Source organism: Aptenodytes forsteri, unplaced genomic scaffold, assembly GCF_000699145.1.
Source record: "Aptenodytes forsteri isolate BGI_AS27 unplaced genomic scaffold, ASM69914v1 Scaffold616, whole genome shotgun sequence".
Lineage (NCBI taxonomy): Eukaryota > Metazoa > Chordata > Aves > Sphenisciformes > Spheniscidae > Aptenodytes > Aptenodytes forsteri.
The window spans coordinates 62,312-90,302 of record NW_008795929.1 but is presented as its reverse complement, the minus strand read 5'-3'; the positions used below and the strand labels follow the sequence as shown (position 1 = coordinate 90,302).

At 37.2% G+C, this 27,991-nt stretch overlaps 1 protein-coding gene across 1 annotated transcript in view; it reads right to left on the bottom strand.

The window, feature by feature from the left end:
- Positions 1-27,991, bottom strand: part of LOC103903799 (maltase-glucoamylase, intestinal) — a 46,323-nt gene that overhangs the window by 7,631 nt on the left and 10,701 nt on the right. Inside the window, exons 9-39 of the mRNA XM_019473607.1 lie at positions 26,494-26,619; positions 25,923-26,054; positions 25,593-25,712; positions 24,805-24,918; positions 23,940-24,024; positions 23,188-23,305; positions 22,499-22,670; positions 21,464-21,580; positions 20,612-20,766; positions 19,944-20,028; positions 18,469-18,525; positions 17,804-17,928; positions 17,174-17,262; positions 15,119-15,168; positions 14,210-14,380; positions 13,441-13,590; positions 11,449-11,661; positions 10,653-10,807; positions 9,400-9,568; positions 7,914-8,010; positions 7,690-7,802; positions 7,382-7,507; positions 6,559-6,687; positions 6,336-6,443; positions 6,036-6,098; positions 5,581-5,715; positions 4,500-4,584; positions 3,252-3,390; positions 655-788; positions 188-222; positions 3-89 (exon numbers count right to left, since the gene is read on the bottom strand). Of these exons, the coding sequence (XP_019329152.1) occupies positions 3-89; positions 188-222; positions 655-788; positions 3,252-3,390; positions 4,500-4,584; positions 5,581-5,715; positions 6,036-6,098; positions 6,336-6,443; positions 6,559-6,687; positions 7,382-7,507; positions 7,690-7,802; positions 7,914-8,010; positions 9,400-9,568; positions 10,653-10,807; positions 11,449-11,661; positions 13,441-13,590; positions 14,210-14,380; positions 15,119-15,168; positions 17,174-17,262; positions 17,804-17,928; positions 18,469-18,525; positions 19,944-20,028; positions 20,612-20,766; positions 21,464-21,580; positions 22,499-22,670; positions 23,188-23,305; positions 23,940-24,024; positions 24,805-24,918; positions 25,593-25,712; positions 25,923-26,054; positions 26,494-26,619 (3,654 nt within the window). The remainder of the gene's footprint in view (positions 1-2; positions 90-187; positions 223-654; positions 789-3,251; positions 3,391-4,499; positions 4,585-5,580; positions 5,716-6,035; positions 6,099-6,335; positions 6,444-6,558; positions 6,688-7,381; positions 7,508-7,689; positions 7,803-7,913; positions 8,011-9,399; positions 9,569-10,652; positions 10,808-11,448; positions 11,662-13,440; positions 13,591-14,209; positions 14,381-15,118; positions 15,169-17,173; positions 17,263-17,803; positions 17,929-18,468; positions 18,526-19,943; positions 20,029-20,611; positions 20,767-21,463; positions 21,581-22,498; positions 22,671-23,187; positions 23,306-23,939; positions 24,025-24,804; positions 24,919-25,592; positions 25,713-25,922; positions 26,055-26,493; positions 26,620-27,991) is intronic.

The window sequence follows — 27,991 nt, the reverse complement described above, 5'->3', positions numbered from 1 at the left end:
GAGTACGTGTAAAAGGCACCCAGCTCCATCCATCGAGCACACAGCTCGTACTCCGAGTCTCCGAAGAACACAGATATCTCTGCTCCTGTCTGAAAATTTAAAAAAAACACCCCACATCCGATGGCAATACTCTACGTTTTTGTTAATAAAGATAATTGAAATAGAAGGTGATAAATTGGGAGCTTACATAAGATACGCCAAAGAGACTAAACTCCATCATACCTGCAAGGAAAAAAAATAATTCAATAATAACAACTGTGCTTTTTTATTTGGTATGGTGAGGGTTGCTTAAATCATACAACTCAGGATAAAAAAGAAAAGTATTTACAGAATTTCCCCAGGAAAGCTGTTCTTAAGAAGCAAAGCAGCAGATTTCAAGCAACAGGGAGAGTGTGACGGGAAGGTGACAGGGGAGGAACTTTGAGGACAACGGGGGTAAATAGGGACTCAAATTCATGCAATCAAACCCAATTCCTACAGAAACCATGAAGACTTTCTTAACAGGCGATAAGAAGGAAAACAGTCAAGAAGAAATTGTCCAGAAATTCTGATTGCTAAACTGAGTAGCCCTTTTTGGCTAAAAACATGCAATTATTAGGAAGGAAACCGAGAAGAAACATGGCATAAAATTGCTTATAGGTTGTGTTGACGTACCGATGATGGATTTATCGAGCTGATTCCAGGCTGCTGTGTTGTCCCCCAGCCAATGTCCTGACCACTTTCCGCTGCTGGGGTAGGTTGAACGGGTGATGACGATGCCTCGCTCCTTTGTGATATTCCGCAAGGCACTGGGGTCGGACGTGGGAGAAGAAATGGACGGGATGAGAACTAAGGTAATTGTAAAAGGTCTTATGCACGCCTCTGAAAATAAAATTGGCGGCTTATATTTCTGTAGGAAAGCACTGCTGTGCTGTCCTTGTGAGTATGAGCAGCCATAAACCTAACTGAGATGTGGTTTTTATTGGAATTCACTATGACCCACATATCGGCAGAAACTAAGAATTAATTGTCAACCAACTCGTAGTTAGAAAATGAACTGGCAAAGGGAGAAGGCGCTAAATTAAGGATTTCCAGTTAAGGCTAATGACTTTATGGAAAAACAGAAGGGTAGCCCAATTTAGACTTTTTTTTTTTTTTAAGGGTTACATGAGCTGGTGCAGGGCACATTAGTCCATTATTGCAATACCAGAAAATTTGCGGCAACGATTAAAAATGATCCTAACAAAATTCAGACCAAGGAAATAATAAGGGAGAACAACAGAAGTCCTGGGAATATTAGCCCTGGCAGTATAGCGTTCGTTGCCAAAAGGGTATTGGAACAAAAAAAATAAGCCTTTGAGCTGTCATTGTTGCAAAGGAAATAAGATTATTTGAAATAGCCAGCACAGATGTGTCTACAAATGATCATATTGAAGTTGAGGTTTTTGTCTCAGGGTAGGAATGGGCCTCACAGTGAAGAGCCGGTTGATGGGATATGGCATGAGCCAACCTTCTGGTTTTATTTTATTTGGCTTTTCCATAAGCACAAGAGTGGCGTGGTTTAGGCCAGGGGTTAATAACTGTTCAAGGAGGTGCTGAAGGGAATTTAATTTTCTTTTTTTCTTTTCTCCCCTATTCCTCAAAAACTAAATAACATATTTCAGTTCCTCAGAGAAGTCTTGGACCACCACGGCAAGAGACTTGTAAAGGTAACCAAGTAAAAAAAAAAAAAAGTTTAAAGTCAAAGTAAAAAAGAAAAGTCAAGAAAAGTAAAAAAACAAAGTAAAAAAAAAAAATTAACTGAGGCAGAATTTATGCTGCTTAATTTCTCTGATGATGATTCTGGCACTTTTTGCTAAAACATATATAGTTGATCTATGTTGTGTGCATTAACTGTTTGATTTCTTAGGAGAATTCCTCTGCAATCTGTAAAAATTCACAAAAAATACTAGTTAAAGCCCTGCACTGATGAAATCGCTTCTCTCGGTAAGCTTTTGGGACACTCGAATTCCTGCAGAAACATCCTGTTCACTTAAATTCCCTCAGTAATGAGACGAGACTAGCGTGGCGTGATAACTTCTTCCAAGGTACACAGTAAGTCTTCTGCTCTCTTTTATTTCTTTGCAATACATTAGCATATAGAATATATAATACAATATATATAATACAATATATAATATAGTATAATACCGTATAATATAATATTATACAATGTAAGAATATGCTATATGATAATATATTATATGATACTATATGATAATGTATTATAATGATATAATCTATGATAATAAATAATGTTATGATATACAATATTATCTAACATAATATATTATAGTGCTTCTTAAAAAATTTCTTTACAGACTTCATAGTCAGAGCCAATGATACTATTCCCTTTCATGTTCAATTGCTGTCTACAAACAAGAACCAAATTCCTTTAGATTTGGCTGATAATACAATAATAATAATAACTATTGTTATGTCCTTCCTGTCTTGTCAGCTGCTAAATGTAACATCCCCTCAGTCAAAAAAAAATTCAAGTAGACTTGATTTTTTCTGTATTTACGCTAGTATTAATGTTACCAAGGGGGTTGAGGTCATGGAGATCTATAAAGAAACACCGTTCCTTGCTTGCTCGTTAAACTGGAAATTAAACGTTGGTTTATTATCGTTACAGCAGAAGTTATCAAAAACAGGCTACAATATGATTCAGTGTGAAATATATCATAAAATTTGTCTTGGAACTGAGAAAACAATTTCTTAGAAGGAAAACCCAGGCACACGATTTAAATTTCAGCCATCAGTTTTCCCTTTTCAGTATCATTTCATATTATTCACTTAATGGCTGGGTTTTGGCTTTTTTTTAAAAAACTATATTCTTTTTCCCTCCCTTGTTGTAAGGCCAAAAGAAGATCAACACTATAAATAAACCACATGGTCATAGAAACAGGCAGAAACAAGAGTTTTTGTGTACTTGAATTGCTCGAAGCACTTGAGACGGTCATTGACTAATTGTTTTTGATTGATGAATCAAAGTGTTCAGAATTGTTCTCAGTTCAGGGAGACAGAAGAGTGGTTTGGGGGTGGGGTTTTTTGAGTGAAATTATTCACTTTTAACTGAATTGAAGAACTGAAGGTGTTCAGACGAAAAGAAAAATTATGAGAAAAAATTATTTCTGGTAAATAAACTGGTGAAATTTTTCATCATGAGAATATAGACACGAATATTAATTTGCAGCATATTTTGGAAAGAACAAAAAAAAAATGCAGCTTACTCGAGGGTGGGTTTTGTTTGTGCCCATCCATAAAGGTTGTGGACATTGTAGTGACTGACTGGGGAACCGTCTGGGAGATACTGCTGACCTTCCATGCAGAGCGTTTTGAAAATCAATCCCTCGGATCTAGATCCTAACTCTGTTGGAAAGGGAATGAAGACACTTGTATTTTAACAATTTACATCCTGTAAGAATTTTAAGACGTTACTTTTTCTTTTAGTTTGCATCATCTGAGCAACCCGATTTAGTTGAAGATGTCCCTGCCCATAGCAGGGCGGTTGGACTAGATGACCTTTAGAGATCCCTTCCAACCCAAACTGTTCTATTATTCTATGATTCTGTGATCTTGATTGGTGTTCACTTCCTTTTATGTATTTACGTGGTCATTTATTTTATTTATTTCTTTAGAAAACAACATTTTAGATTTTCTGAGGTTGGATTTCAGAAATCTAGGAAATGCTGAAATTCAATTTCAGAAATTTTTGAAATGCTGAAGTTCCTGATACTCCTGCGTAAGTATCTGGGTCTGCAAGAGAAATAGTAGCTCAGTTATAGATGCTCTTACTGAAGAGGATCAAAGAGTAAACAGAATATATCCGAACTCAGAAAATATTGCAAATCTTTCTAAATACGACCGTGTCAGCCATATACCCAGAAAACTTGGGGGGGGAAAGTCTGTTTCTGAAAACTCTGAGAAATGATATTTAAACACATCAGAAAGCAACAGAAGTATTCTAATAAAGCATTAGTGAGTTATTGCCAATTAGTCCTACTCTACACCCTGCTAAGAAGACCAAAGATTGCAAGACCGTGCCTCAAATTAGGCCTTATAATTTTACATATAAGTAACTAATAATCAGAGGAGGCACAAGGATATTTTTAAAAGTTTTAGTCATTAATTGCCTTTTTCATCTGGGAAAACTATGCAAAACCCTGAAAGCCATAGCCTTGACCATGTCCAAAGCAAATTACCTCAATAGAAAATAGATACCAAAGTCTAGCAAAAAAAAAAAAAAAAAAAAATTCTTAATTTTCAGAGCTGCCATGTGGTCACTATCCTCACCAACAAAGACTGCATTTAAGAGTGTTGATCTTCTCCAAAAATTGGTCGACTTTCTGTTACGGGTTCAGTTACGGATTTGGCTACCTAATTTTAGGCATTTATGCCAAAACTAGCATGTAAGAAGTTCTATACAAACCAGAGTGACCCAAAACATTTACATTGCGTACAACAGTGATCAGACTTACGGGGTACATACGGTGGAAAGTTTAGCTGTTGATTTCTACAGCCACCAACGGCACCGTTAACGAAGCTTGCAGGTTCGTTCATGTCCTGAAAACATAAAGCAAAATGCCAGATGAACAAATTTCTCTGAAATTTGGGCAATTAGTTCCTTTCAGCTATTTTAGTTTGTGCCCCTAATATTTAATTCTCTTTGTCAGCGGGCTGACTGAGTAAATGAAATGAACAGGAAAATTCAGATTTTCAGGACCGCCCAGTGCATTTCTTTTTTAATCAATATAAAACAATGGTTCAACAGATAAATTTTTCTGACGAGCAATTCCCTTCACAGACAGGTTCTGAACATCTCATCTCCCAGAGAGTGACGCATCGAATTCATAGAGATTAATTGAAGGCAGAGGCTTCAGTTTTAAGTACTTATTTATCAGTCATATTTCCTGAAAAAGGCAGGTTTTCCTCTGTGTAAAATTGCAATCAATACAGAAAATATAGCTACAGATATGTAAATTACTAAAATCTCTGAACTTCGTAACGATGGCTCTTGTCCTCGGTGCCTGTGGTCCTCTGGTTGCAACAGTACACCAGAGCTGGGGTACGGGAAAATACCAAATATTTTACTGCATTTCTAGACATTTGGGGATTTCCTCTAGGAATACGCTAATATTTAATAGATTCTACAGGTATTGCAAGTCCACTTCATTTAAGAAGCAAGCTAAACCTGTTATTTATCTCATTTTGCCTCACAGAAGTAGTAACGGTGAAAAATAAGTCTCTCATTGCCAGAAAAACCCTCCAAACTTTAGGAACTTATAGAAGAAAAACAGCACTGCAAAAGAGCCATTAGGCAGGTCAAAAGTAAATAATGAAGATTTGAGAAAGTAAAATTTTTCAACCGGCAAAAAAAAGAACAAATAATGACGCTGTTAACAAGAAGAAGGATTTTTAAACTTCAGTCAACCATTCATGATATTTAGCATTAAACGTCTGGAGGCCCAGAACATTGCTGGGTTTTGAGGTGTTGAGAACCAACCTTAGGATAAAAGGATGCAGAAAAATGTCAGAAACAGAATAATTTTTTACACTCACAATCCATAGGCCATCAAACTTCAAGCTTTTCGATGCATTGTGTGGGTTTGTGTAGACTTCAGTGATTTCTCTCATCCACCATTCGGTTGTGGAATTGCGGAAGAAATCTGGAAAAGCTACATACGCTCGGTAGAGCTGTAAAAATAGTAGCAATAAAAAAATAAAGCTTAGAGACAGGACTGAAAGCAACCCACTACTAAAATGTTGGAATTTGTTCTTAAAAAATTCATAGTTCCGTTACAGTTTTTAGATGTTCTGGCAGAAAGGCTGGACAGTTTCTGCAACTCACTCTGATGTTATTTAGGGTTTTTTTGATGTTCTGGTAGAAAAGCTGGTCACTTTCCGCATCTGTCGTCTTAGATAAAATTTTATCAGCCAGTTCACTCCTGCAAACCTTAATGAATTTGCTGCTCCCTCTCTATTTGTGTCAGTCACCAAAAGATAACAACATTTACCTCCACTTGCGTTTCCCAATCCAGCGTGTTATTAACTTCTACATTGGGAAGATCTGGCCAGACCTAGTAGGAGGAAGGAGATGTTAAAATAATCAAATTTATAAAAAATTAATATCAACAGCAATAAAGCTTTGCTGCTACATAGTCCAATGGTAACACAAACTGGAGACATTTCCATTTGTAGCACTCAATGTGTCAACTAAATTTCAGAATGTACGTGATATTAGAAGTCTTCTCCCCAACATCTAACCTGGCGTGATGCTTATTTGGATAAAATAATCAGCTTTTTAAGAATAGCACCTTTGCGTAGATGATGTCATTGGTATTGGGCCATTTTATGAAGACATCCTTCTCCAAACCTCTGGTGAAGGCGGGGTAATCGGTTTCATTACCAGATATGGCTGGATCCTAAAATTAAAGGTAATACAATTTTACTTCTATGCTCAAAAGACAAACGCAGGAATGCTGTTAAATGTATTCTGCAACGACATACTGTAATTTAGAACGAGAATTCAACACTCACCAGGATTAGGATAAACCTCATTCCTTCTTCTTGTATTTTATTAATTAGAGCTGGTAATCCAGTGAAGCGTGGGCTAAGGGTGAAGTCCAGTTGCCGTTCCATATAATCAATATCTGCATACTGGACATCCTGCAGTTCACACAAAAAAAATTAAAATAAAGGGCTTTTTTTGTTCAGTTCCTGAATGACATCATCCATCAGCAAATTCATCATCCATTTGCAAAATTAGGCAAACCACTGACTTTTTTTTTTTTAAATGTAAAACTGGAATCTGCTGCAGTTTAAAGCTCAGGTTATCAGATGAACACACTTCCACAACCTATCCAGTCTGAAATTCAGCTTTCACCACCATATTTATTGTGAAGGCAGAAATTCATACACGCAAGCAAAAAAACCCTACCCCTGCGTTTGTGCATATGTATAAATATATGTCGATATACACATTGCCTACAATACGTGTTACTACACGCTGTCCAGAAACAAGGGAATCGGTTGCGCCATACTGAAATAATTTCATGTTAACTACCTGTAAAATGAAAGCCATGCTTAATTTAGGTCATACCTAAATATACCTATTTCATTAGGTCTAAAGCTTTCGCAACTTTTCCAAAAACAACCCATGCCAAAAAGTAGCTTTCCCAGTACAGGACAACGTATAATGCAAATGAAGTTGCTTTTGCTTCCCTCGTGTTTCCCTGTAACATGCACGGAAAAGTTGAACTATGACATTAATCACAGCGTTTCTTTTACTGTTTTAAATTAGACAATACCCCAAAGCCAGAAATTCAAGTGCCATTGCAAGCTTTAATGGCTTTCAACGTACATAGGGGATCCTGGCTGCTTTCATATCTTCCACCAACTTGGCGATTTCAGTGTCATTTTCATATCCGTAGCGGCATAACTGGAATCCCAGTGCCCAGTAGGGTGGCATGACTGGTCGCCCAACCAGCTAAAAATGAAAAAGAAAGAATACTTACTGCAAATAGGTGAAAACAGAAGAAAACAAAACCAAAACAAAAAGAAAAACCACCAAAAATCCAAAATACTGCCCCCCCCCAAAAAAAAAGCAAACCAAACCAACAAACAAAAAAAACCCCAAAACACTTTGAATTTGCAATAGGAGAATCGTACTGCAGTGTATTCCTGAACGACGAGCTCTGGTGTTGGGCCCAAAACCATGTAAAAGTCCAGAATTCCCCCAGTTGTGCGATACGTCAGAGCAGGTGTGGGCTGGAAGGTCACATCTGGAAAATGAAGGAAGTGCAAGAAGGCAACAAATGCCTGGGTAAGGCAAAAACTGAACACTGAAGTAAAATACGTTGAGAAAATAGAGTGATTTTTTCTTTTTTTTTTACCCATTGCATTGCTGTTAAGCAAGAGAACTCCATGGGCGTTGCCGTCTTCTTCAAGACCCATGTAGAATGGCTGGAAACCATACGAATTCATCTTGTACTGCAAAATAAATAAAGTATTTCCTATTGGAAAGACATAGTAAGCATTCAGTTATTTGCATCTACCAATAAATTATCCATTATAAATAACAAGGTTAATAAATGATCAGATACACAATGGTCGAGCGTGCAACAAAAAATCTTGCATGTTGAACACGCAACAGGAAATGTTGACCAGGAGCAATCATTTTCAGCTTCAAATTTTGAGGTCAATCTGTTTCTGAGTGCTCAAGGTGTGGAGGGAAGAAAATTTATTTCTAGCTTTAAAAATTGTTAATATGAAATCACTTCCCTAGGAGAAAACTTTATCTTCTTTTGAAATATTTCCAGGTAGCCTTTATCATCGAAACAAGCTGGTGACTTTCTCTTATTTTTCATTTACTCAGAATGTTTCAAATTATAGCTATAATAAGGCACCGCTATCCCATGATTAATCCCTTGCAAATTGCCAATATTTGTGTTAAGCAAAAAACAACACATGGGTATGCCGAAACATAGAATGTTTGTGTTTGACTCTGTAAGTCCTAATTCAGTCCCAAAGTTGTAGGACTTTGCCCAGGTCTGACCCAGGAGGACAGATCACAGAATCACAGAATGGTTTGGGTTGGAAGGGACCTCTGAAGGTCATCTAGTCCAACCCCCCTGCCGCGGGCAGGGACATCTTCAACTAGATCAGGTCGCTCAGAGCCCCGTCCAACCTGGCCTGGAATGTTTCCAGGGATGGGGCATCCACCCCCTCTCTGGGCAACCTGTGCCGGTGTTTCACCACCCTCAGCGTAAAAAATGTCTTCCTTCTATCTAGTCTGTATCTCCCCCCCTTTAGTTTCAAGCCATTCCCCCTTGTCGTGTCGCAACAGGCCCTGCTGAAAAGTTTGCCGCCGTCTTTTTTATAAGCCCCCTTGAAGTACTGACAGGCTGCAATAAGGTTTCCCCGAAGCCTTCTCTTCTCTAGGCTGAACAACCCCGTGGCCCTCTTCTGGACCTGCTCCAACAGGTCTGTGTCTTTCTTATGCTGAGGGCTCCAGAGCTGGACGCAGTGCTCCAGGTGGGGTCTCACCAGAGCAGAGCAGAGGGGCAGAGTCACCTCCCTTGACCTGCTGGCCACGCTGCTTTTTAATGCAGCCCAGGATACGATTGGCCTTCTGGGCTGCGAGCGCACATTGCTGGCTCCTGTCCAGCTTTTCATCCCCCAGTACCCCCAAGTCCTTCTCGGCAGGGCTGCCCTCAATCCCTTCATCCCCCAGCCTGGATTGATACCGGGGGTTGCCCCGACCCACATGCAGGATTAGCTATCTCCATAACCAATCAACACTGGTTGATACAAAGCAAAAAAGCAGAAATTCCAGAAAAGAAAGCAAAATGGGGATTTTTTTTTTTTTTCCCCACTTACTCCAGGAGGTTGGTCCCTGCTGAACATTCCCCAAGTGTGCCAGTTCATGTCACGTCGAAACATGGTGTGTTCAGTTTCGCCGAACCCATACAGATATTGGGATGCCAAACGGGTAGAAATCTGAATGAACATGTCACTGAAGGTGAAAGTCGGTAGCTGAGAATCCCAGCTGAAAAGGAGAATAGAACAAGACAACAGCAATTTCAGCACTGGCCGTAGCTGGTGGTCCCCCTTACAAGGCCAACCCTTTTTCCTCTAAAAATCTCATTATTCACAGGAGTTGGAATAAAACTCTTACGGTTATCAAGAAAACTTAAGCAACATTAAGACTTTTTTTAGACTTTAATTTTTTTTTTTTACTGTTTAATGTATTTTTTTTTAGAGGTGGGGTTTTTTTTGTGCAGAGTATGTTAAAATATTAGGTGTAAATCAGCTTTTTTCTGTTAAAAACTGAGTCACAATCTGACAGTGTTCTTCCAATGACTGCCATAGACATGGGAGGCTGAATTATGGAAGGAATAATTTACTCTGGTTGGCAAAAAAGGAACTCAACTTGCAATTAATTTTTGATTACTTTACAGAATGGCAAAAAGAATATTTTTAATCAAAAAGCATAAGACAAAAAAACAAGCAAACAGACAAACAAAACCCCTTCTTAAACAATGCTGTGGACAACTAAGGGAAGTAGAAAATTGTTGTATCGCCCAGGTACTTGGGAACGGCACAAAAACCAGTGTTTGGAAACGTCTATGCTTTGTACTTGAAGATGATGCAGAGGACTTTTAGCCAGTATCAAAGTATGAGGTGGCAGGAAAACACCTTCGCCAACGTGGGCAAAAAATAGGGTCTTGTTCAGGTCACCTTCTCCATCCTTCCTCTGGGTTAATATTCTCATACTTATGCAAAGGTCAAGCGACCACCGCTGGAGCAGAGTTTAGTATTTGACAGATGCGACGATTTTATGGGAAGGACACAAAAACTTGTCTCATGGCATTTAGAACAGACCGGACAATAAAATGTTTTGGCAGGAAGAAAGGAAAAGGAAAAAGGAGAAGAGAAGAAAGAAAAGGGGAGGGGAAGAAATAATGAAATGAAAAAGGAAAGAAAAATAATTAAATTAAATGTATAAATAAAAAATGGAATTAACAGAATGAAATGAAAAATGAAATGAAAAAATTAAATGAAAAATTTACATGAAAAAATTAAATTAGCAAAATGAAATGAAAAAAAGAAATTAAATAAGCATGGCTTACATCACTGTCCCTGTGCTTCTGCGTCGAACCTGGATGCCGAATGGTTTGTTCTGAACCGTTACGTCATAAAGTCGATTCTTGACTGTGCTCTCTGGGGACTTGGGGACATTTAGCGGTACCGGCACCTCATAGCGCTCATTTGCACAATCATAAATCTATGCATGGAAAATTAATTCATTTCAATGTACATGGAATATGCATAAATTAGCAAGTTACATTTTCAAGAAATCAGGATAAAAATAGTGAAAGCACCTTCTTGTATTACTATTAAGTGATAGAAATTAATCTACAGAGTGGAAGACTCTGAGTCGGACACAGAGAATTGTTCGATTGTTTCTTTCCAGTAACAGTAAGAAATCTGAATTACTTGAAATGGTTGCATAAATTTGCTGAGATAAGTGTTTTCTTTCAATAGGTATTCTTTCTCAAATTCCTTCAAAATATTTGGGTTGGGAAATAACGAACCTTAAGGTTTTCTTTTGGGCCAGGAATGACTCATTTAATTATTTAAATATATTGATTCAAGTGTATTTTTATGTACGATAAATAAATTTCACCTTTTTGATTGAATTTTTAGCCAGCCTTAAGAGATTTTTCTTCAGGTTTTCTGTATCATAGAAGTTGGCATGAGTTGATTCAAGACTCAGAGCAATAGAAGCTATTTGGTTAAAAGGAGAAACTTATTTGATGACAAAGCATTATCCATATAACGCAAAATTGACTAGAAACATTATTCCCTGAAATAACACTATTTTGACCAGTGGAACAATACAGGCTCAGAGAAATTATGCATTACCTTAAATTGCAGCATATGGTTGTTGTGATATTTCACCTCCAGGCGAAGGGTACTGATGGGCAACGTTGATTTCCCGTAGGCTTTGAGACTGCTCTTGTTGAAGGTGAGATTGGCCGTCACACCTGATGACGTGTATTTTACATCAGCAACAGAATAAGCGTTGTCAGGGCCGTTGTAATAGCAGCATGGAACTCTTAAACTGGAGGGATCTTCCTGCGGATGGAAACATGTGGCTGATGAGGGAACTGTTTGATTGCTGACTTTTTTTTGATTTAGCAGCAGGAATTCCAAAATTCTTGTTTTTACCAGCTAACTAGTTAATGTAGAATTTTGCCCCAAACTTCATGCTGTTGCTGAACAATAAAGAAGCAGTGCTGAACCCACTGATCTCTATACTATTTTAGCTATAATTAATTAATTCAAGGCTGTTCAGTCCTGTCTGTATCATTATAAAGTGACAATGATCTAGTATTCCCTCCGTCTATGACCTTCACCTCAATCCCACAAAAAAAGACCTTTAAGTCTCTATGGTCTCCGGCTGTGTTGGACACCTTCAAGAGGATGTTTATTAGTGCTGTCAGATGTGAGCTCTCCATCAGCTTTTACATTTTTTTACTCATACAAATTATCTTTAAAATACCCAGTGGGAGTTGTGGTTTATCTATTGAATATCTCCTGATAGCAAGGTCAAAGTAACTTTCCTTTTCTTCTGTAATTGAATATAAACACTCAAGTTATTCTGAAGTTAGATGTGCTGATGTTGGTTAATGCATTATCTTCCGACCTCTGAATATTTAGGATTTTTCCTGCCTATTTGTAAAAATGAAACTACGCCTGCTCACCTTGTCTTTATTCCTAAATCTATTGAATATCTCCTGATAGCAAGGTCAAAGTAACTTTCCTTTTCTTCTGTAATTGAATATAAACACTCAAGTTATTCTGAAGTTAGATGTGCTGATGTTGGTTAATGCATTATCTTCCGACCTCTGAATATTTAGGATTTTTCCTGCCTATTTGTAAAAATGAAACTACGCCTGCTCACCTCGTCTTTATTCCTAGTGAATATTTTTTCATCTTTCATCACCAAATTCAAAGCCTCTTTTGACTTAAGAAGCGGTTTTAAATATATCCAGTTCATATCTGACCAGAATGTGCTGACAAGCCATTTCCAAATATCTTAAATTATAAAAATGTTTCTAATAACATGACAAATTCAGGGAAATTTATCAACCATTTCAGCCTGTTGTTCCTTTAGGAGTGGCTACCAGAACTTCATCCTGAGGCGACACGTCCAAGTTTTAAAATGAAGATTTTGGGAATGATGGACTAATGTCATTTGAAGGAAGACTCAAAAGAGCATTCCCATCAGGGCACAAAACATCTATTTACAGCCATGTGATATCCAGAAATAAAAACTATCCGGTAAAAAGCTTCAATATCAGGAATTATGATTTGGGCATATCTGATAGACAGGGACACAACCAGTTAAGTTCACGGAAGGATGAAAATTTCCCTGACGTTCAAGGATTTCTTCTTATGCTCAATTCCAGAGGAATCAGGTTTATTTAAATTTATTTATTTATTCTTTGTTATTTACTTAAATTTACTTATTTTTCAATTAGTATAAGAATAGGATAAAGCAGAAAAGCACCCCCAAAAAACAAAAAAAGCCTTGCAGGTCCCAGCTGCAGGGGCAGAGAGTTGCGTGAAGATGGTGATCTCAGGTTTATTCTACTTTTTCTAACCCTAATATTATTTGTTACCATCTTTCAAAATATACCAGCTTTTTTGCCTATTTTTCACATACTTCAGAAGACCAGAAGTTGTTGAAGATGACATTAGTTTCAATAAACCACCTATTTTTTTAAGTCCTTCTCTCTCAGAGAGAATGATAAATGAGTGTTTCTTTTGTGGAAAAAAAAAATACAAAAAATAAAGTTACAGTTCTTAACATGCTTCTTCCCAATTTGGTTTTCACAAATTTTTGCTTACAGTCCAGACACAGCCGAGCTGTTCACATTTTTCCTTGGAAGCGTTCGGACCGGGATGACAATTGTATTTTTCGTTGACGCTGGTTCCTAGCGTCCATCTTAATGAGTACGATTTTCCCAGCTCGAGCTGGAGTCCTTCTATGAGAGCAACCTATAAATATTAAACAATAAAGCACTATTAAGTTCTACCTCCCATCAATGTTTTTTTCAGATCCTTAAAAACAAGAAATTGCCCTACGCGGCAACTTGCGCCAAACTTAGCATCTCTCCTGAGACACCCTTATTTTTACAAATTCACGCATCTGAAATTCCTGCAAAGAAGATCTGAAAAAGATCTGATCCTGCAAGTCCCGTGGAAGCACACCGGGGTGAAGATAAGTGCACGGCTCTTTAGCCTTTTTAAATTAAAATGTAAGTGGTTAAAAAAAAATGTAAATATTATTTACCCTCCTACAATATCAATTAAAATCCTAAAGCTGTTCCTCCCCTTAGAAATTGAATGCACCTGCATAAATAAATGCAAAAACAAACCTTGTGTCGCATGTGATGTCTGACGGCAAAATAAAAATCCACCCTCTTTAGCGTAATTAACATTCTTAACATAATTAACGTTATTATTAAGGTAAATAATGTAATCGTACTTTTTAATAAAATACATTGCATATACTGTGGCATTTACCATAGTATTGACTACTCTCCTTTTCAATATATAAAATACAGGCGGTACAACTCCAGAGATGTTTCATTCCAGTTTTCCTATTATTATTTACCTTATCTACAGGATTATAGGTGATATTATGAGAAGAATTTTGCACGTCATTGTTCTGCAACACAGTAACCGACACTGGTTCTTGGAGCAATCCCAATATTTTGATTTCTTCAAACGTCAGGTTGTTTGGATCAGCGTAGTTGTTGTTTGTGACATTCATTTGTAGAACGTTCTGAGGAATAGTGAAATAATTGCATTCAGTTGCCAAAATTTCTCCCGATTTAAATTGACAAGCGACAATTTTTTTCTATGTTCTATATAGATGATTGTTACGTATATTACATGTGTGTCTGTATTATATGCACAATATACGTATGCATATTCACTTCTCTTGACATAGAAAAGCCAGGCTCTGTTCAATTATATTTAATAATATTAGATTAGTCCAGCCTCTCGAACTGTGCCATGGCTGTCACGTACACCAATATAAAACTTTCTTACTACCATAAAAAATCATGATATAGATGCTCTGGGTTCTGACATTTTCTCACCGTAGACATTCAGCTACATTTTTTTTCCGATATACACAGATTTTTGTCAACTTTTCCAATTTTTGAGACTCACAAACAATCCGTTCATCTCCTTTCTTATCCTAACTGCTACTGATGCTTTACAGTTTTTCTGCTCTATAAATTGTCATAAACTCTACATACTTTTTTGTGTGTGTTCTACAAAGTAGCAGGAATTGGGGAATCTTCAGATATTAAAAATAATTAGTGCAAGAAAAGACAAGTATCAGATTTCCATCTTGGTCAAGTGACAATACTTTGACTCTTAGACTTTGTCAAATACTTCATTTTTTTAGTAAATGTTTTAGGAAAATAGGGAGGGGAAAAAGGAATATCCATAGAAAGTATTATTAATTAAAACTGGAAATTAAAATTAGAGCCTTTAAAAAATATATACTTACATTGGAAACTTTAAAGTCATAGGAAATGTAGGATTTGCTGTTAACAGTACCTAAAATGCGGAGAAAGAAATTACAGTTGCAGTGCAGAATGAGACGGCATTAGAAAAGGAAAGCTAGAAGGCCAAAAAAATGCCAATTATTATCATTACAGTTGCCTTCAAAAGCTGACCCACTGAGCAGCTGCGGGACAAATGGCAACAATCTATGAAATCCTAATTATTTTTGAAGAGGGAACAATAAGTGTTGATACTTAGCATCCTGCCAATTCAAATCTTTTGTCAAATGGATCCAGGGTGTCAATATTTTCCTGAAATCCTGATTTTTTTGGTAGTCTTTTTCAAGTACAGAAGTTACCTACCGAGTCATGATGTTATATGCTGCTGGGGGTGCCAGAAAGCCACCTAACCTGCCCATTTTTGTCCCTTTCATTGTGCATATTTCTTTTTTTGTATTATTCCTGGCCTCAGAAAACTATTTCTTGTTACTTTTGATAGCCTTTCCTAGCTGTCTGTCGTAATCCACTGGGCTTTTTCCAATTATTTTTCTCTTAGATGAAGGACTATAGACTCCAATATATATTAATGCCAAATATGTGCCATTTTACTGTATACTTTTGGTGTATTTTAGTAATTTGTCTTGGTCTGCTTTCTAAGGTTAAGGAACTTCTCCTAGTTTCTAATCTACAATTTCAGCATAGCTAAATAAAGCTCAAATATTTTTCCCATTTTTTGGAAAACCCCATTAAGTTTCCCATTCGCAGCAGCCTATGGAAATAATAGAATATGAATTAGAGATCAGGTCCACCTGAAAGGCAGTAGCATTAACAGGAATATGCCATAAAACAAAGCCCTTTGCTCTTAATATTAGTTGGTTGCAAATAAAGCAATAAAATCTGTCAAATAAAATAATGTACTTTTAATACAAGCTTGAGTGTTTTATAAAACGTCTTCCAAAAATCATTTCAGAATAAATGTTTAAACTGCTTGCTGTCTTTTATAGAAAAAGTATATTGAAGGACAAAGGCTTCGAAAGCACCTGAAGGATTTAAGTATCCAAAGTTATTTGAATCTAATGAAAACTAGATGCCTAACTGAAGCCTCAGAAATACCTTAGAAAATTCAAGGTTCTTCATTTTCCAAAAATACCTTCACTTTAAGATTGAAATTAAAAAATCACAGTATTTTTCTTGGCAAGGGTTTTCCATTGCTCTGGAATCACCTCTGCTTTTCTTAGACACACCTGTATTCTGAAGGTATTTTCACACTAAGAAAAATGCATTTAGCCTAAAATTCAAGTTTTTTTACTTGGGTTGAATTAAGGTATTACACTAAACTTTTTTCTTAAAAGGATGTAAATTGTTTGATAGAAAAACACTTGGCAGTTGAGTAGTATCGATCCCAGTCCATCACAAGAGGTTGAGGGGCTTTGGCCTGATTATTGTATCGGAAAAATAAGTTTTCAGGCAGCTATTAACAAAAAATGAGGTTGGAAACAACACGTGTAGCCTGTTCAACTTACTCAAATTCACGGATATGCTGTGGGAACCAAATGCCTAAACAAATTTTGGGTCCAATACCACACCTTTTGAGTTAACAACATTGCTGCTGATTTCCCAAGGGATTTAACTAATTCCAAACCGTTCAGTAACTGTACGAGTTTTTCATCTTCAGCTGAATCTTCTTGTGAAACATGGATTATGTGTGTTCTTGTACCCATTAAAACTCGTTTGGGTGCATAACAGAAAATATATGAGTTGTGACAGTGTGGTTTAACAGTTAGGAACATTTCATGTATGTAAGACTATTGTGAAATCTGAAGAAGCAAAAAAAAAAAAATTAAGATTGCATTTTTCCACTTGATGGTGAAAAAGTAGTAATAGCTTCTTACATATTTAAATTTTTAAGTTTTTTACATTAAAATATTTAAATTTCAAAAATGTTTTAAATTTAAAAAAATTATCCTCCTTCCATGAAATCAGTTCAACAATTCAAATCTGCAAGTATTAATATTTCGGTTGTTATTGTTGCTTCACTACGACAGTCAATAAAGGCCCACCTGTTGATTCTCCATCATCCCAGAATAACTCTCCAACTGCTTCGTTATTGTCATCCAGTGCAACGATAAGCCCCATAGGATTCTTACGGCTGGGGGAAAAAAAAAACAAACACAATTTTACATGTATAATAAATATCTAGGCAGTCATTAATGTTCATATTAAGACTATAGCGTTCAACAGGGTTTCAAAACTTTGAGAATTGTCTGGCATTAGTCCCTGGCTGTCCAAGGTTTTCATGTTCAATGATTTTTCATGCAACAGAATAAAATCCATAGCGAGATTAAAATGCTACACGAAAAAACCCACCTCTGGCTAATCATTAAACATGTTTTGTCGTTAGTTGTGGCAGTGAGTGGTGACTGACAGTTATTCCCAAATTTCAAGGTGCAAATGTTAAATATCACTAAATAATACTACTGCTACAAATACTACTACAAATACTAATAGTCATAATGCAATATTGTAATGTAATAATGTAATACTAATACTACTAATAAAAAGTAATAATTACAATGATGATGATAATAATGCTACTTTTTTTTTTCCTGCAACCGGGTGGCCTTGAGTCCATTCTTGAAACCACGTGTCATAACAATTTAGTGGAGAAAACGTTCAGTCTGGAGATTTACCTTGCCACTGTTGTGGTGGCCGGCTGTTGGAACGGGAAGATGTAGCCTCCTCTCAAGTGAAGCCCCATTTTGTCTGCGGGAAGGTACATATCTGTCCACTGTTTTCTCAACCAGATTTTTGCACCCTAATTAACAGGGATGAAAAAGGAGGAGTAGGTTGCATTACTCACTGCTGCCTTAAATCCTGAGTTTTATCTCAATTCTTCCTTTTAGTCAAAGGTTTCAGCTCTGTGAATACCCGTATTGCTGCCGATGGTCACGAAAGTCAAACCACCATAGACCAGAATGCTATACAATGCTATATATAAATCAGTAACTCTCATTATTTAATTTCAGCTTATTATATCAGATTATTTATTTAATAATCAACCCAGTGAGAGCAGGTCCTGCTGGGATGTCTGAAGCAAACTGTGTCCCTTTTCCACCAACTAAAGCCACGACCACAGTGGGAAATTTATTTCCAGAAATGACATTAGGAAGAGTTAATGGCAAACCCCTTAGTGCATTATTAGTAATATTATATTTCTCTTTTTTATACACCCCCCCCCCCCCCTTTTGTTTAGGTTTTCGTTTAGCCTTGTCTTCCTAAATCCTGAACTCAACCCACAGCTATGTGACCTTCTCACTTGGACATTTAGAAACGGTCACTCAATTATCCTACTCACCGAATCATAATCGTACCAGACTGCATCAGGGATATACACTCGGATGATGTCCACCCCCTGGAGTGGGAACACAGAAATTACTTTCACATTCGAACCTACATTAATCCAATGTGGAGGGTTGACCTTGGGTGGCGGCCAGGTGCCCACCCAGCTGCTCTATCACTCCCCCTCCTCAACTGGACGGGGGGGAAGAAAAATACGACGAAAATAAGCCAACATAATAAAATTGACAATGAGAAAACTATCAATATTTCCCCTCAGTTTTTGGTTTTCTTTCACAGTTTTCTATGACAATGCCCAAAAAGGAAGATAATAATCCAGGTAACATTTCAGCAAAGCCATAAGAGAGAAACTCACTGTTTGTAACCCAAAATTAAAATGCTGCAAACACACCGTCTCAGAGGGTATTCACAAGCATCATTAACTCTTCTTAATTTTCCTTTTGCCACATTGGCTTGTTTCAGATATTTGCGACATTTAACAAATGCTTTGTTCTTCTAAATAGTGTATGCGGTACAAGAATTCATGAGCATTATGTACAAGATTTTGCAACAGGAAAAGCAGCGATCCGTGGGTTTTTTATCATGTCTTGATGAATCACAGGTAAAGTGAAATCAAGTGACAAATAAGAAGCTGAGTCTGAATGAAATGCAGAGGTGATGCAGGGAGGAGGTGAAGCAGAATTTTGCAACGGAAGAATCAGATTCCCAAAGGATGGGAAAAGAGAAGTAATAAAGCAATATAAGAATAGTGGCACAAATGGGCAAGATTTTCTACTTAGTGATAAAATTATGTTGTGGGCTCTTTCACTGAGAGCAACAAATGAAGAAAAAACACCCCAACCAACCAACTAGGTTTATGAGGAGTCCAAAGACAAGCATCTAATTAATATGCTAAAAATGTAAATTTAAAGAGAAAAAGGAATTTAAGTAGAAAATTAAATTTAGGGGAAAAAAAGAATTTAAGGAGAAAATTAAATTAGAGAAAATGTATTTAATATGCATGAAAGAAGGTTATAATAAAAGTTTATATATTACGACACGTGTTTCCACTGGAGATGTATTAGAGGTAATGAACAAGGGCCTCTTTGGGAACACTCCTTCCAGTTCCCACCAAGACAATTTAGGCTAAAACGGGACCAGAGCAAATTTATTAGGTTCATCAGGGAAATGGAAGACCCTGTTTTTCTTCTTTTTTTAGCTTAGAAAATAGAGAAGGAGCATGATTTCAGGGGAAATACACATGCCCTAAATAGGGGAGCTCCGACTTTTCAGCTGAATAACAATCCCAAGACTGAATAAGAGAGAAAATTCAAAAGCAGTTTCAAATCGAGGGAATAAATGAATGAGGGGAACAGAGAGTTGAGAAATTTAACTTGTTGGGGTTTTACTGCAATTTCCTGTAGAAAAAGTGTCACTGGTGACTCGAGGAGCCCCTGTGAATTCATTACAAGGCATCAAGAAAGTGAGACCTACTGGATCAAGCACGGGGGTAATGAGAAGCCCAGGACCCCACAAGAACTGCTTATCCACACTCCACGTTGCTTCATCAGAATAAAACCTAAGCAAATAGGAAAGCAGCAGCATTAATTGCACTTACTGATTAATAACATATTAATTAATATTATCATGAGCAATCCTAATGTTTCAAGGTCTCGGTTGTCTAGAATAACTATTGAGAAGCGTCAAACGGTGATGCCCCAAGACTATTTTTGGTGGAGGTAATCTGAAGTTAAGAAAGTAAATTCATGGCTTATTAATTTTGCATGTATTAATTATGCATATGCATAAGTGTTTCTGGGGGCATCTAGTCCTAATATAGTTCTATTCAAGAGTTTCAAGAAAATAAAGAAAATAAAGGTGAGAAAATAAAAATTTTAAAATATATAACCCAATGGAGAATAATTTCCATCAGCTGCCAATGACGTTTTGTAACCAACAATAAAACCAGCGTGCGTGCGGAAATTACAGATGGGTTTTGATGACTCTCCCCATTAGTCCAAAATGGTGTTTCGTGAATGTAGACATCTGTACACACGGTGGCGGGCAGCATCCTTGACAAACTATGGATGGCTTTAGCAAACCCCCAACAGTGTTTGACCTGTCTGAATTATTTTGTTCCAGTATTGTGAAGGTCAACTTACTCGTGGAGAACCGGCCGTGCCACCGTGTCTCCTTGGGTATGAGCTTTGTAAAAGAGCGTATACAGGTAGGGCAGCAACGTATAGCGGATATTCAAGTAGTGCTTTGAGGATTTCACCAAAACTGAATCAGCTCCAAAAGCAGCAGGATCCTGGAGCTGAAAATAAATATTATTATTATTATTGCTGTTGCACAGAGCATTCAGGGTACGACTGAGGGGTACAGCCAAAAATCAGGAAAGTAGGTCAGAGAGCAAGTGCTTGATCCTCATCGTGGACACCACCGACAGGGACCAAATCTGATGTCAGATGATGATTTCAGAAAATGAAATGATGCCAAATGCATTCTCCGGTGCCTACAATCAACCCCTACAAAGCTAAACCTTTTGGAGTGAGGATTTCCCAAAGCGTAAGGTTGTACCAGTTTCAAACCAGTCAACTATGTAATGATCAGTGACAGAAATTTAACTATCAGAATTTTATTTAATTATCAGAATAGAAATGCGATGGTGTACCACAAAACAAGTTTTCATAGCAGGATGTACCACTTACCATGCGTTTTTCAGTATTGTGATTCCTGGAAAATGGAAAATGCTCCAAATCTGATGTCAGATGATGATTTCAGAAAATGAAATGATGCCAAATGCATTCTCCGGTGCCTACAATCAACCCCTACAAAGCTAAACCTTTTGGAGTGAGGATTTCCCAAAGCGTAAGGTTGTACCAGTTTCAAACCAGTCAACTATGTAATGATCAGTGACAGAAATTTAACTATCAGAATTTTATTTAATTATCAGAATAGAAATGCGATGGTGTACCACAAAACAAGTTTTCATAGCAGGATGTACCACTTACCATGCGTTTTTCAGTATTGTGATTCCTGGAAAATGGGTAAAATGCTCCCACTTGCATCCATCGTCTGCAAAGTTCTTCTGTGACATCTTCGAAGAAACCACAAATATCTGCTCCGATCTTAAAATAAAAACAGAATGCGTTGTTGTATGGTGCATTACACCTCAAATCTCTACCAAAAAACCTCCCAGGACTGAGTTGCAGAGATTTTTTTTTTTCAATTCATCCCTAGTTGCTAACCAGGGTAATAGAGTCTCTCAACATAGAACTCATTTCTACATAGAGTCTTCCAAAGCTCTCATCCGTACCTAAATTTGCCCGTTGTATTTTCCTCTGGTTGAACCACAGAATTTCTGAAGTTTCTAAGATGTTTTTCGCGGCAGAAGTAGCCAGGTAAATACAGATTTCTCAGTAACATCAGAGTTCTGCTATTAATTTTACAGCCCACCATCTACCCACACAGAGCTAGAATAATTCAAATACAGGTAGTACAGAAAATTAAACTGAGTACAAGCTAACGCTGCTCATTGGTCTCTTTCTCCCAGAGATTTTTCTTCCTGTTCGGTGCTAATACGCATGCATTAGCGCAGTAGTCCAAAAGTCACAGAAATTCAAATCCTGAAAAGGGAAGTGGTCATTTCATTAAGAAGTGGGTGTTCCTGTCGGATTTAAAGAGCAATCACTAAAATCAATCACTTTGGCAATCACTAATGAATGACAAATAGTAGAGGCACCAGGGGGCTGGAAACTTATAAAATAAGGTATTTTATAACCGTATACCCACTAAATTCAATAAGCAATCAAGGGAAATGGCCTAAAGCTAAGATCAGTTATTCCTGGGGGAAAAAAGTTTAAACCAAACTTTTTATTATAGTAATTTATATAATTTATTCATACATTTATTTAGAAATATTTTTAATATAATTATTTATATATGCCTTTTTTTTTTCTCCAGATGGTCTTATACATATCAGGCTTGATCAGGTATTACGGATACAGGTTTGTTTTGAAAAAGTACCATAACGACTGGTTTCATACATAAGGGATTCCAAAGAGGCCAAATTCCAGCATTCCAGGTATCGCCCATTTTATGTGGTCCCACGTTGCTGCGTTATCTCCCAGCCAGTGTCCAGCATACTTTCCCGATCCCGCAAAAGTAGACCTCGAAAGAAGGAAGCTTCGTTTTCCAGAAAACAAAGTTTCAATGGCTCTGAAAGTAAAAAAAGGTTGGAATTAGGCAAAAAGATTAAAAAAAAAAAATTGTGGAGAGAAGTAGATTTGTATAAGGCAAGTTTCTATTCCTTTTCGTTTATTCCGTCACAATGATAAATAAGCTGAGGACACAGATTCCCTTGAGTTTAACAAGATGCCTGTTAACTAAATTAATTATATACATATTCACCTTAAAGAATCTCTCTCTAAGTGTTTGCTTGCCAACCTTCGTCATATTTGTACTCCAAATAATAAAGCTCAGGTCTCCTTTCAGCTTTCTCTGCCCAGAGATTTCAGCAGCGGCGCTGAAATCCAACACTACGACTTGATTCAGAATTCAATTCCAATTTTAAAAAACCACAGTTTTGAACGCCCAGGTTCAGCCCATTGTGGGAAGACTGATATTGATCCCCAGATCAGATCCCCTGGGGAACGAAATTGCTCAGTTTCTCTAAATAGAGGCCATATGCCCTACTCTGCCCTTTTTTACAAAGATATTAAGAAGGATTCCTCACCGTTGTGTTGAGAGGGTCATAGAGTATCCAAAAAGGTTGTGAACATCATATTGTCGTCCCCACTTCTGCACTGCATCCATACAGAGCGTCTTGGAATACAAGAGTCTATCAACAATATCTACAGGAAAAACGTTCGGAAGAGCATTTAAATTGATTTAATTAAATTATTTTTTGAAAAATTAAATTTAATCAATTTAATTAAGGGGAAAAAAACCCCGTATTTCTATTCTTTTCCTTCATGAACATTCATGAAATTTTGGCCCTTTTCTGAGTCTGGCATTTGCATTAACCCCGGCACTCCAAGGCCAAAGCGATAAGTGCTCACCTGTGTCATACAACATTACTACGGGTTTCCAGGTTTATTCATCTTTGCTTTAACAAAGACTATTTCTGTCTTCAAAATTCCCATATCTCACAGCAATCAATTTAGAAATAGCAAAATAATTCCCCGACCGCTGCTAAAACGTGCGCAAATGCAGCTTTAACAGGGTGGGATTTAGTAGCGTGATGCTATTTCAATTTTTCAATTGAATAAGCTTAAACCCAGCTTCCAGATGGATTTCGCATGTAAGGAAGGACTCACCCAGAAACTACACCCCAAATTTCTGAATAATTTGATCTGACCGTGTACTGGCAATGATCGAATTTCTGACTTGATAAAGAATGCAAACCTTTTAGCTGATAGGACAGTAATTCACAAACATTTTGAATTTTTTTTTTTTTTGCTCCACAGCTAAAGACGATGGACTTACGGGGCGTGAAAGGAGGATAGTTCAAGTCATTCTGCTCACAGCCATTACTTGAGCCTTGAACAAAGTTGGCTACTTCATTCATATCCTGAAAGATCGCAAATTTGAATTTCAAATGGCGGCTATAACGTTCATTTGTAACAGCAATACTTCCGCGGCTTTCGGCCAAATATACAGTCACAAACCCACAAACCCAGTGACTATGACTTGAGGGCACAAAAAGCATATAAGGTATAATATTCCTAAGCCTCTGAATTCCTTGTCCAGCAACCAAGGACACTGATTTACAAAGTAATCCAAGAAAAAAAAAGAATAAAATCTTTCTGAATGTCCAAAAGATGATTTTAAGTGGAGATGGTGGTATTCCACTCAAACTGGAGAAATTAAGTTCTATAACGCTTCCCCAATCCTGCAGATTATTATTTATATAATAAAGGTTATTTGTTCTGGCCTGAGAAAAATGACTTTACTGAGCTAAAACCCAAAATCCTGCAAAGGGTGTTCATCTTTTCTCTAGAGGGAAAATAATTTCTCCCCAAAAATACCGTTTATTAAAACTAAAAGTTAGTGTGGTAATTATGATCCTGGTCACAGTCAGTTCTTGGATAAATTAAATTACATTAAATACACCTCTACTGAAAGAAGCAAGCATCCAGCGCATTGGATAAATGCAATTTCTAACAAAATCCCTCCGACACCAGAAAAACAAGGATTTCACCCAATCGCATTGAACGCTACAGAAAAGATACAAATCCCACACAGATTTCAGGTTGTTCTCAGTAAATCTTCCTTCGAATCAATGCAAACTAAAACTTGACTTGCTATTAGCCTATTTTTGCAAAATGTGAAAATTTCAGGAGTTACTCACAATCCAGATCCCATCGTAGGGCACTTGGTTATAAAATATTTTGCATTCCTCCACCCACCAGCTGGTGCAGTCAGGGTTGGTGAAGTCTGGGAAGACGGTTCTTCCTGGCCACACCTACAATAAAAAAAGGGAAATAATTAAATTAAACCGTTGATGACCTCGCAGAAAGATTAAAATCCTCAGATTTCCTTCAGGTTTATGTGAATTGCTCTCCTGGAGAAACGTTTGGGTATAAAACCTCATGATTATTAGTTTTGCAGGACAGCGTTGATATAGTGATTGGGAGAAGGTTTTTGAGCTGTAAATTGCAAGAGTGAATTATCATTGCAAGAGTGAATTAATATTATCATTATTGAATAATATGAATTATCATTATTAATTGATACGAATTTTATTATTCTTAAATTCACACGCAGAAAGAAGGCAGAAAGTGTCTTTGTTAACTTCCGAGTTCTAAATGCCAGTCACTTTTAAAGTCAAAATTATTTTTAAGTTATGCAAATTTTATAATAAGCAGCTGCATTTGTGAATCTATTATAAACAGATTTTCAAAGCAGTAAAGCAGGAATTGCTCTCTGATAACTATTGAAAGTAATCAGACATTGGCTGCCCATGTCTCCCAAACCTTCAAATTAGCTCACTTTTCCTTTTGAAAAATCAAAATGTAAAGAAAATTGATAAAAAAAACGGAAATGTTGCAAAATATTGAGAATAACAGAAACATGGAAGATTACCCTGGGCCCAAACTAAATGGGATTTGGGCTCCGACTTCGTAAGGGTTCTATTACCTCTCCAACTAACGGCGTTACTCCGTCTGACTCATTAACCCAAACTTTCTTGCTTTGTCCCCTCTCATAGGCTTGGTAGGGAGAACCGTCAGCGAGAGCCTCTGTGCTAATAGCAGCATCCTAAAAAAGTGGAAAACAAGACAAAAGAAAACAGTTCTCTCCGCCAATTATTGGTTCTCTGCGCCAATTATGTAGAAGCCAGCAACTACACAGAAAGATGCCTCATGTAACAACATATATATTAAAAAAACCAATATATATATATATAAAAAACATATATACTGATAATGATACTATTTAAAATGGAAAAATTAATAGCTAAATGCTTACCAGTATGATAATGTATTTTTGCCCATAGTCATGCATATAAGTTTGAAAACTGGGGAGGTCTTTGAAGTTCACTTTGTCGTAAGTAAAATCTTTCCTCGCTTCCATGTAGTTGATACCCGTGTGCTGAACATCCTGGGAGAAGATGGGACGTTAGATGTGATGCCGAAGGGTCCCGACCACGGCGCATCTTCTCAACGTGCTGCATTTTGATTAAAAATTCCCAGAAAAGCAGCTGGATGTGAGCACCTGAGGTATTTTTTTAACTGCTATCCATCGCTAAATTGGGGAAAAAATTAGCTTCTGACGCTCTTTAGTTTTCCAGGGTTTCTGAGAGTGTAAAGTGAATTTGCATACTGGGGATGATCTCATTGGTTCACAGATTAAGCCAAAGAAACGTGCATAACGTGGAAATAAATATATTGAGCTGGAAACTTTAAACCAAAAAATTGTTTCCACAAAAAAAGGGAGCAAATGACATTTAAAATCATTCAGCATTTTATATAGAAAACTGTGCAGCCAAGGAAAATGGCCGTAGCTAAAGAGGAAAAAAAAAAATCACATTTTTACTCACGTAAGGGAGTCCAATTTCTCTGTTTCGCTCCACAACAGCCTTCACCTCGTCGAGAGACCCGTAACCGTAGTGGCTGAGGTGAAATCCCAGAGTCCAATAGGAGGGCAACGCCGGCAACCCTATGAACTGGAAATTAAAACCAAAAATAACGAGCATCATTGACCTCCTCTCTTTGGGTCTGATTCCCTAAATTCTCTGATTCCCTCTCAAACCAGAGATTCAACTCGAGTATGATAAAGTGTGTTTTACACAATCGCCCACAGCTGCTATATTTTTCTATGCTATTTTTTCCCCAAAAAAAAAAACCAAATGTGAATGATGCAAAGAATGATGTATCCATTGCTACCCATAAAGATTATTATTATTATTATTATTATTATTTATATAAAATTGCCACCTCATTCTGTTTTCTGGCATTGCACCCATTTATTTGCTGCCTTACCAAAAAAGCGTAAGCTCTTAGTTTTAATAACATTATTTTATCATGTATTTATACAGCAGCTGTTACACTTGAATGATGACTTTAGGTAATATCACAACACCAATACCCCTGAACTGAGGAGCGGAATTACCAAGGAGAGGCGAGGTAAGGAAAAGCTGCAGAATGAACCTGAAAAAATTGTGATGATCTAAGTACGGGGAAACTGCATAGAAATAAGGGAAACTGCATAAAAATAATGGAATGGAATGGAATGGAATGGAATGGAATGGAATGGAATGGAAAGGTTTTAGTCTAAATTTAAAGATTTAAGTTACTAAAGAACTAAATTTAGTGCTGTTTTAAATTTACGTATCCGTTCTTTAAGAAGTTTAATACATTGAAACATGTATTTGGCCCCAAAAGTACATATGGGAATTAGTTGCCACAGAGACTTCAATAGATATGTAAAAGTGTAGATACTTTGCTACCATAAAATCATGACGAATTGCTAAGCACGTTATCTACCCTATAATTTTAGCATATAAGTAAAGAATGACCGCCGGTGCGTTGTTGCACGCAGACCATTGCAGGCTCCAGTAGCAGACGGCCGTGCTGGCAAACTTTTAGCTCACGTGTACGGATGGATTTAGCAATCTGAGCAAAATCAGTGCTTAAGTTTCACCCTTAACCCCAACTAACCCCAGAGAGCAGTTCCTGATGACAGTAAACAGGTGAGGGGCAAATCTTGAGTTCTAATTTTGGATTAATAAAATAGTGAAGAGACATGGAAATAGAGGGGGAGAAAACTTAGGAAAAAAAATCTGTTCAATGCGTAATTTCTCAACATAAACCACAAGACGATGGAGGTTGGATATCATCTACTCAAAGACCACCCTTGGTCAAAAAAATGAGCAAGAGCCATTTGCCCAGGACTGTCTGTGGTCATGCTTTGAGTGTCTCCAAGGATGGAGGATCCACCACCTTTGGGCTGGGGTTCACCAACGTACCTTCACGTACTCCTGCACCACTTGCTCGGGGGTGTCTCCCAAGAAGACATAAAAATCAAGAATTCCCCCA